This window comes from Emydura macquarii, unplaced genomic scaffold (genome assembly GCF_026122565.2).
Source record: "Emydura macquarii macquarii isolate MOO-44397 ecotype Brisbane River unplaced genomic scaffold, CSIRO-AGI_Emac_v2 contig_3219, whole genome shotgun sequence".
In the NCBI taxonomy this organism is placed as follows: Eukaryota; Metazoa; Chordata; order Testudines; family Chelidae; genus Emydura; species Emydura macquarii.
This window is the reverse complement of record NW_027133356.1, coordinates 142,099-151,910: the sequence shown is the minus strand read 5'-3', so window position 1 is coordinate 151,910 and position 9,812 is coordinate 142,099. Positions and strand designations below refer to the sequence as shown.

At 69.1% G+C, this 9,812-nt stretch overlaps 1 protein-coding gene across 1 annotated transcript; it reads left to right on the top strand.

Annotated features, from left to right (window-relative positions):
- The first annotated feature begins 463 nt into the window (after window positions 1-463).
- Window positions 464-9,597, top strand: ADM2 (adrenomedullin 2). The gene is made up of 3 exons (XM_067531401.1): window positions 464-591; window positions 1,323-1,540; window positions 9,085-9,597. Exons 2-3 carry the CDS (start codon window positions 1,425-1,427, stop codon window positions 9,464-9,466), a joined length of 498 nt encoding a protein of 165 aa, XP_067387502.1. The 5' UTR covers window positions 464-591; window positions 1,323-1,424; the 3' UTR covers window positions 9,467-9,597.
- Window positions 9,598-9,812: the final 215 nt, after the last annotated feature.

The window sequence follows — 9,812 nt, the reverse complement described above, 5'->3', positions numbered from 1 at the left end:
CCTCCCTCCCCCGGCGCAGAGGCTGGGACTGGAAGCCCAGCCCAGCCCAGCCCAGCCCCTCCCGGCTAACCGGACGCCAAGGGAATATTTAACCTGGGAGCCTGGGCGAGCGGGACAGACAGACTCCGATAGCCCGACCCAGACCGAGCCCAGCGGGACACGGATCCTGGGCCGCTCCCGCCAGCAGCACCCGCCCGCGGCGGTTCGGCCGGACTCCAGGTGCAGCACCGGGCCGGGAGTAGGACGGGCAATCCGGGGCGGATCGGAACCCCCTCCAGAGCAGGACCGCCAGCTTAACCCGGGACAGGACCAGCCCAGTACCAGGCACCAGATACGGGGGCAAATCCGAGAGCCCAGGGGCGGAACAGAGCCTCCCCCGGAACCGGGGCCGGGCACGAAATCAGAGCCAGAATCCGCGGGTAGAACCGAACCGAGACCAAGCACGGACTGGGGGACACGGCGAGCTCTTGCAGGAGCCGGACCCGGCACAGATCCCAGGGGCAGAACCGAGCGCGCCGCGGGCTCCGGAGCCAGGCACGGTGCAGAGTCCGGGAACAGGACTCCGGACCCGCGACCCGGCCCAGCACTCCGGTACGGAACCGCCTGCCCCCGGGCTCCCCAACCCGCCCCGGGCAGGGAACGGAAAGGCTTTGGGTCTCCGGGAGCTACGGAGAATCAGGGACCGGGCCCGCCGGGGCTCCAGAACCGGCAGCCCGGGGACACCAGCAGCCCCGTCTCTCTCCGGAGTTGGGGAAAGGGGCTCCGGGGCCAGGGCAGCCCGCAGCGCGCCGGGCGCAGAGGAATCTCTCCAGGGCCACGGGGAATCGGAGCGCTCCCAGGGCAGGGGCAATCCGGAGCGGTCCAGGGGCAGGGGGGCGCAGGGAACCCGGAGCGCTCCAGGAGCAGAGGAATCTCTCCAGGGACAAGGGGAATCGGAGCGCTCCCAGGGCAGGGGGAATCCGGAGCGGGACGGGATCTCTCAGGGCGAAGGGCAGTCCGGAGCGGTCCAGGGGCAGGGGGGCGCGGGGAACCCGCAGCGCGCCAGGCGCAGAGGAATCTCTCCAAGGCCACGGGGAATCGGAGCGCTCCCAGGGCAGGGGGAACCCGGAGCGGGACAGGGGCAGGAGCCCGGCTCGCTCCGGATCGAGCGAAGGGGAGTTCAGGGAGCCCGGCGTTCAGGGAACCCAGCGACCCCCCCTCCCCCGGGCCTCGCCCCCTCCCCAGGTGTTTGTGCCAACACCGCCGTGCGCCCGGGTCCCCGCCGCGCCCCTCCCCGGAGCTCCGGCACAGCGCGCTGAGTCTGCCTCCTCCTCCTTTTCCAGCCTGCGGAGCCGCTTCACCTGCTCTCCCCGGGGCACCCGGGCCGCCCCGCTGCCGGGACCCCCCCCCTCCGCCGGGGGCCTTCGCCTCCCGTCCGCCCCGTCATGAAGTCCCCGCTGCCGGTTGCGCTGGGTTGCATCAGCCTGCTGCTCTGTCTGCTGAAGCTGCCGGGCTGCCGGCCCCTGCCCGCGGGGCGCGCCCTGATGCTGCCTAAACACAGGTGAGCCCCGGCTGCGGCTGCTGCTTCCCGGGCCTAGCCACCCGCCCCGCCCGCCGCACCTGCAGAGCCGGCCAAATCCCGGCTGCTCTGGGGGGGGGGGCGGCTGGGCTGGCCCCCCTGCATGGGGGCGTTGGAGCAGACACCTCCCGAGGTCCCTCCCAGCTCTAATCTTCTATGGTCCCAGGACTATTTGCGTGCCCGGCTGGAGACCCCTTGGGCCTGGTTTCCAGCCTGTCTGTGCTGCAGCTGCCAGGGGGCCCGGCCTCCCCCCGGAGCTGCGGCTGTGAAAATCGGGGGGCCCGGCTGTCCCAAGCGGGCAGCCCAAAACTGGTGCCTCCTTTGCCCCCCCGAAAGTCCTGGCCTCTGCGGGGGGCTGGGATCCTGGCCTCGTCCCCGGTCTGGTTTGGATCTAGTCAGGCCAGCTCCAGATCCTCCTTCTTGTGGCTCCGACGCTCCATTAGCCAGGCCCGTGTCGGTGGGGCCGTGGGAGGGGGCGGAAGGAGCAGCACCCAACGGGCTGGGCCCAGGCCACGGCCATGCCCTCTCTCGCCCACTCACACGGCCCTGCACCGAAGCTGGTGGCTGGGCGCCGAGTGCTTCAGGCTTTTCACTGGGGCATCAGGGCTACCGAGCTGCCCGGAAGAAGTTACCCAGATGCCAAGCAGCTGAATCGGGGCATTCCGGGGCCGTTCCCTCCCTTCCTCCTCTTCTGGCTGCTCCCTGGAGATCTCCCTTTTGTGACACCTGCGCATTGCCCCGGGGGGTGGGGGGGATCCCGTTCAGAGCAGAGCCCTGGCTAGTTCAGGGAACCCGGCCGGAGGTTTCCGTGTTGTGCCAGGCAAGCCCAGGAAGTGCCCAGCAGCCTGCAGCCGGCTCCTCATAGAGTCAGAGCAGAGGAGGGTTGGCGGGACCCCAGGAGTGTCTAGTCCTGCTCCTTGCTCAAAGCAGGACCAACCCCGAATAAACCATCCCAGCCAGGGCTTGGTCAAGCCAGGCCTTAAAAACCTCTATGGATGGAGATTCCCCCACCTCCCTAGTAACCCATCCCAGTGCTTCACCACCCACCTAGGGAAAAAGTTTTATCTAATGTCCAACCTAGACCTCCCCCACTGCAACTTGAGACCGTTGCTCCTTGTTCTGTCATCTGCCACCACTGAGAACAGCCTAGCCCCATCCTCCCTGGAACCCCCTTTCAGGTAGTTCAAGGCTGCTATCAAATCCCCCCTCACTCTTCTCTTCTGCAGACTGAACAAGCCCAGTTCCCTCAGCCTCTCCTCGTCCTGACTGCCTGCGCGTTGCTGCATGGCCGGGCTGACAAGGGACTCCCCTCCCCTGGAACAAAAGGGGTTTTGTGTTTGCAGCAGGTTGGCTACTCAGCCTCCTGGCCCACGAGGCTTGGAGACACTGTAGCCTTGTCATGCGGCTCAGCTGCCGAGTCAGCTCTGGGGGAGGGGGTGTGCTTGTGTGTGCTGTGTGGCGGGGTTGTGGGCCCGTGTCCTGGACAAGCGGGTGTGGTTGTAGCTGTGTCGGACCCGGGATATTAGAGACAAGCTGGGCAGGGTGCAACCTCTCTTCTGGGGTCTCGCAGGTTCTCTTAGGTGGTTGTGTCTGCCCAGGGGAGGGAGGGCGGTGACTAGGTCAAGGGACCGGGCGCCAGGACTCCTGGGTTCTGCTCCCGACTCTGTCACTTGCTGGCTGCGTGACCTAAGCCAGTCGTTACACCTCCACCCTGCGGTTTCCCCAGGCCTGAAATAGGATACAGGCATGTAGCAAACTCCCACCGGCGTGGGGAGGTCAGCCTATGAATGCATGTCTTTGGCAGAGGCTGGGCGAACCCTCAGATAATGATCCCAATAGTCCCCAGCTCTCGCCGAGCGCTTTTCACCCCTCGAACTCAGAGCACTGGATGAGCAGAAGGTGCAGGTGGTGAGCAGCTCGGTGATCACACTGGGTGCGCCAGCCCGTGGGAGGCTCCGGGTGCAGGCTGGGTGTGTTGGGGGCTGAGGCCTGTCTGTGCCGGGGTCCCTTGCCATCTCTCCCGTCTGGCGGAGAAGGGGGCTGAGATTAAAAGCAGGGGCCGTGCTCTGGGCAGCTCCCTGAGCGGCGTGGGTCTGCCCCAGCTGCCAGGGCCACACGCAGATGGAGGCTTTGCTTTGCTCGCCTGCACCTGGGCTTTTCTAGTCATACTTTTACCTGCTCCAGTGAGGCAGGGCCTGGGGGGAGCCGCAGCCTGGGCTACATTTATCCCGCTGCCTTCGGGACGGGCATGGGGGAGGGGCCAGGGTCTCCCTGAGAGCAGCCTCCCACTTTGGGGCAGGAGCCAGGGGGTGGCCCCCCCCCACCCCAGCCCCTTGGATCCATGGGGAACGCACGGCGCGCATGCATGTGACTGGCCACAAGGTGGCGAGGTTGCTAGGCGCGTGTCCCAGCCCGTGTCTGCGCCATGAGGACCAGCCCGGACGGGACCAAGGGTCCGTCTAGCCGGTCTGACGGTGGCCGGCACCAGGCGCTTGGGGGGGGCAAGAAGAGGGTGACGATTGCGTGATCCGTCCCCCCGGGTGCAATACGTCTGTACAGACCCCCTTGGCCTCTGGGGCTCGCCCTACCGCTCACCCAGCCCAAAAACCCGCCCGCCGGCCCAACTCCCCCCGGCCCGGCTCCCCATGCGTGCAGGAAGCTGCTGCGGCCTTCCCACGCGCCCCCCGGCAGAGCGACCGCGCTCCCCGAGCACTCGCGCCCGTGCCCAGGGGCTCCTGCCCTGCAAACCCTCCTGCGGCTGCACCCCTGTGCCGGGGTCACACTGACACGCGGGGCTCGGGGGAGCTGCTGTGAGAGGGTGCGATGCTGCAGGGCGGAGGGTGCCCGGTGCGGGGGGAGTCCTTGGCCGGGACCCTTCTCTTGACCCGTCTTCAGCTGGCTCCAGGGGGCGCGTCTGTGGGGAAGGCGCGGGACAGAGCTCCTGTGAGGGGGCACCGGCTGAGCCAGCCCTGTGTGTCCTGCCGTGGGGCTGCTGGGCGTTAGGGCAGGTGACCCCTGGAAGGGGCCAGCGGGGGTCTCGTGCGAGCACAGGGGGGGCTAGGAGAGGCGCCGTGAGGAAGAGGATGGGGGCAGTGGCCAAGGGAGGAGGCGGTCACGGTGGGAATGTTTTGGGGCGCGGCCGTAAAACGCTCGCAGCAAACGCTGTGCAGGGGGGAGAGCGCGGCCGTGGCCCAGCGTCTCCGCCCACCAGCCTGTCCTGCCAGCGTGGCACTGACTCCGCCTGCCCCCCCCTCGTGCCCGGTGCTGCCGCTGCCTGGACACCTGCTGCCCAAAGGGGGCCTCCCCCCGGCGACAACATCTTCTGGTCCCAGGCAGCGTCACGCAGAGGCCGAGGGTGCGGCAGGCGTTCAGCGCCCCGAATCCCCAGCGGTTCCCGGCGGCCAGAAACCTGCTTTCCCAAGAGCAGAGAGATTCAGGGCCACGCAGCGCTGGCTCCCGGGCCCGTGAGTCTGCGGGAGCTAATCCGCCGGCTGGACGTTCCCAAAGGGCCGGGAGGTGGGGTGGGAGGGCAGGAGAGGAGCCGGGCGCTGGAAGGAAGGGGAACTCCACAGGCCGGCCGAGCCGTAGGGGAACCCAGCGGAGGCAGTTTGGGTGCTGTGCGGCGGGGGGCGCTGTGTCAGACCCCGCCGGCAGGCTGGGGACGGGGTCCAGGTGTCTGCCCATCAGTGGGGCGCCCGGCGCCGCAGCCCCAGCCCCGGCCCCGGCCAGAGTCCAGGCCAAATGCTGAGGACCTGGCCTGGGGGGTGACGTTCCTGTCTCCGGGGCTGTAGGAATTTGTCTGGCTGGTGCCTGCCCCCGGGGCCGGTCCTGGGGAAGGCATGTCTGACGCTCTAGTCTGCACACTGTCAGGCCTGGGCTCTGTCGGGGCGTTCCCGGGACTGGCATTCCAGGACTCTGCACCCCCCCCCCCCCCCCGCCTCATACCGCAGCCCATCCCTGGCTCAGCCACTGGGAGGAGACCCCCACCGCTCCCTGGCGCTCACTTCGGCTGCAGACTGAGCCTTCCCTCTGTGCAGTGGCAGGGGGCAGCTCCTGGGTGGGGGGGGGGTCCCCTCTGGCTGGCTCCGTCCCTGCTGCGTGCCCCATCCTGCCCCTCTGTGACGGAGCCGCGGCCGTGCCCTGCTCAGCTCCGCACCCGGCCTGAAGGGCTGTGCGAGTCGGCCCGGCCCCCCTTCTGACGGGCTCCTCCCCAGAAGCGCCGAGCGCCGCAGCCAGAGATGAGGCGTGCACGTGCCTAGAGAGGAGATGGGGCGGGGGGGGGGGGGGGGGGGGGTGGAGGCACACTTGGGGGAGGGGTGTGTGCACAGGCCAGGGTGTGCGCTCGCCACGGTGTGTGTCTGCACACATGGAGGTGGGGGGTGGGGTGGGCAGATGAGGCCTGGGCGGGTCGGCGTGTGGGCAGGTGACTGGGTGGGTGGGTAGATGCGTGCAGGCGGGGGGGGGGGGGGGGGGGGTGAGAGGGTGCAGGGGGTGCATGCACGTCGCTGTGTGGACGCACACGAGTACCCGAGACCATCCTGGAAAGGGCCGAGCTGTGGGAACGCCCCATGAGTCAGCACCTGCTGGGAGATTCCTCCGGGGCAGCGACCCAGAAACGCTGGCTGTGCACGCGGGGCAGGAGGCAGCGGGGCAGTGCCCGGGCGTCACTGCGGTTCAAGAACGCTTGGTGCCAAACAGCCAGGCTCTGTGTGCGGCTCTGCCACCCTCTCCCCTGCTTGACGTGAGCTTCCGGACCCTGCCTCCCGCCCCTCGGGGCTGGGATCTGGCTTTGGGGGCCGAGGGATTGAGGCCGGGGGAGACGCAGCTACCTGCAGGCTGGGCGCAGTTCTAATCGTGGCGGGGTCGGGTCACAGCTGGTCCCCAGGCCGTGGAGGGGCCCGCACCGACATGCACCGCAGCTGCTGGCCAGGGGTGTTTTCGTGGGCTGCTGCTCAGCTGCGGAAGGGGATTCGGGCGTGGGAGCGGGGCAGGCCCGGGCGTGGGGCCGAGAGGGGCCTGGGAAGCACAGCACGGTTCCCGGTGGGGGCGCTCAGGGCGGAAACCGTCTCAGGGCCCCAGGCGCCTCTGCCCGCTCGTCTGTCACCGTCTCTGCCCGCGGGGCTCTGCAGGGCGGACCCTCAATTCTCCGCGCCGTTCGCCCCTCGTGAGGGTGGACTCTGGCGGGTGGGGCCAGCACAAGGCTTGGGGGGGAGGAGGGGGGCCTATTCCCCAGAATTCCCAGGTCTGCCTGCTCAGTCCCGCGCTCACTGGGACCCGCCGGGCCGTAAAGGAGCAAGCGGCTGGCCGGGCAGTCGCCGGGGGAGGAGGGACCCCTCCGCTTTGGCACGCACCCTCTACCCCGTGGGGCAGGCTGCCCAGCTCAGGGCTGGTGAGGGCCAGGAAGTTTGGGCAAGGGTCTGGGTGTTGGGGCGGAGAGGTTAGGGTTTGCAGGGGCTGGGGGAGCCCATGGGGGCCCCTGGCGCGCAGAGGCTGGCTGAGGGCCCCATGCTACGACCTGCCGTTCTCAGGCGCTCTCGGAGCCCGGGCAAGGCGGACGCCTGGCAGTGGAGTTTCTCCACGTGTAAAGGCTGGAAGGAAGCGAAATGAACAAGCCCGGCTGGCACGTAGCACGGGGCACGTAGCACGGGGCGCCCAGGAGAGCAGGGACCCAGCGGGCAGGCCCGGGGCAGGGCGGCCCTGGCGGAGTCACGCCGCGTGAGTCGCCCGCCGTGGGCTGGTGTTGGCAGAGGGCGGCAGAGAGTGGGCGCCCTTTGCCCCAGGGGTTCCCGTGACGGCTCGGAGGTGAGGCGCTGGCTCGGCATGTTTGGAGGAGCCAGAATTGGCTTGTCTGTGGGATAAGGGCCTTTGATGCAGCGAGCGCGCCTCCCTGCCGGCCCGCCGGCCTGCAATGTGACTCGGGAGAGTACGTGTGCGGCAGCAGGTAGCTGCTCCTTGGCCCGGCTCCCGCACCGCCGCCGCAGCCCCACCTGCCAGCTGCTGCCGGGCCCGATCTCCCAACTCCCTCCTCGTCTGGGCTCTTTCCCTCCCTGCCAGTTCTCGTTTCACAGCCTGCCTTGCCTGGCTGCACTCCATCCCTCTCTCTCTTTCGCCTGGAATTCCGCCTCCGCCCCCCTCTCGGCCCCCGGAGGAGGTCCCCGCTGAGGCTGTGGCGCGCTGGAGGCCAGGGTGGCTCATCTGTGCCGTGGAAAGCTCGGGGCCGGCCCCAGCGGCCGTCAGCTGCTGCCCACTGCGGGATGTGTCTCAAAGGGCTCGCTGTGTCCCTGCCAGACCTCGCTCAGGCTCTGCCGAGGCGTCTGTGGTCTGGGCAAAGGTAGAACATTTCTCCGCGCGGCGGAGCAGGGGATTCGCCCTCTGGCCAGGCCTCGTGCCGCTGTCCGTGCCTCGGGGAGCCACTGCTAGACAGACCGAGCCCCCCGGGACACGTGCTGCGCGGCTGGGCCCAGCTGTGTCTCCAGCCACAGCTCAGCACGAGAGAAGCCAGGGAGGTCCCAGCCACTGCTCGGTCCCTCCCGTCTCCTCTGCAGGGTCCGGTCCAAACTGCGCCGAGCAATGGGGCATCCAGCCCTGCGGGGCTCAGGGTCAGGGAACTGGCCCCTCAGCCTCTGAACTCCACCCCGTGGCTCCACTCGTGGGCTCCCTGGGCCTCTCCGGCATTTCTGCCCGGGCCGTGTTTGCCGGCCGTTATCACCGGCCGGAATCCGGCTCCCCCCAGTGACGCCGCCCAGACATTCCCAGACTGATTCCGCCCTGGGAGGCGGGGAAGGCACGTTTCCCAGAGCTTCTTACGGCCAGCGCCGCCTGACGGGCCGGCCTGATTTACACGCTGGCTGAGTGCTGGTGGCGCCAGGCGCTGCTGGGAGCTCGGCCCCTCTGAAAACCAGGACGCTTGTTTAGGTGCCTAGATGTGGACGCAGAGGCCTAATTTTTAGGCACCCAGGTCTGACCGCTTGGGCTGAAGTGACTCCCCCAAGACCCTGGCGCCAGTCGGTGGCGCGGCTGAGATTTGAACTCGGGGCGCGCCCGGCGAGCAGGCCCGCGTTCAGGCCGCGCGGCCTCCCTCTCGGTTTATCCCTGGGTGCGTGAGCCTGACCGCCGGCCCAGCAAAGTCGTACGGGAAGGGCCGTTTCGCATGCACCTGCCGGCACACCTCAGCCACTTGGGGGTGCGGTCCTGCTCTGGGGGGTGCAGCTGCCCCCTGTGATCAGTGGGATGCAGCGAGAGAGGAGCTGGGCTGTGGGCAGGCCTGGCCCCTCAGAGCTCCAGGGCAAGGGCCATCAACTGTGGGCTGCCTCGGGAGAGACACCCCCAAAGCTGCCTGGCTCTCCTCTCTGCTGGAAGGGAGCAGGGCCCGCAGGAGCAATGCCAGGGTGAGGGCCGCTTGTCTGAGAGAGGCCCACGCCCCAGCTCCAGCCAGACATGCTCCCTCCAGGGCGGGGAAAAGCCGCAGGGGCGGTAGGTGAGCCACGCCAGGCCGTCACCCTGACCTTTGTGCTCTTCTGGTGCAGGGAGCCCCCGGACAGGAGACCCGCCGCGCCGCTGAGACGGAGGACGGAGACGCTGCCCTGGCTTGGCACGGCAAAAGCTCAGCTGGACTCGGAGCAGCCCGGGGGGGCCCTGCTGCAACGGCCCCTCGCCGGCCCCCACCGCAGCGCGCCGGCCCCTTGGCGGGGCAGTGGCCTGGCCGCGCAGCACAGACAGACTGGCCCCCAGCGTGCCAAGCGCCACGCGGCCCCGCGCCGCCACCGTGCCCAGCTGATGCGGGTGGGCTGCGTCCTGGGCACCTGCCAGGTGCAGAACCTCGGGCATCGCCTCTGGCAGCTGATGGGCCAGTCGGGCCGCCAGGACTCCTCGCCCATGAACCCCAGCAGCCCCCACAGCTATGGGTGACGGTGGGGGCAGCCATGGGGCGCACACACAGGGGACTGGATTGCTTCGGGCCGAGCCCTCGCCCCGGGTGCCGGCGGGGGGCGGCCGCGTGCATTGTGTAGGATCCTTTACTAAAATACTTCCAGAGCCAACCTCCCATTTGCTGTGTCTTCTGGCCCCGTGCGGCGCCGCCTGCGGCTGGGACCTGGGGCACCCAGGAGAAGGGGACAGCTGCGTCTCATGGGGGAGGTTCCCGACCTCCCCCCCCCCCCAGCTCGCCCCCCAGGGCTGCAGGGGGTGGCAGAGCCCAGTGCATAGACATGGGGAGGGGCAGTGGGTTTTCCAGCCTGCTGGACATGCTTCGAGG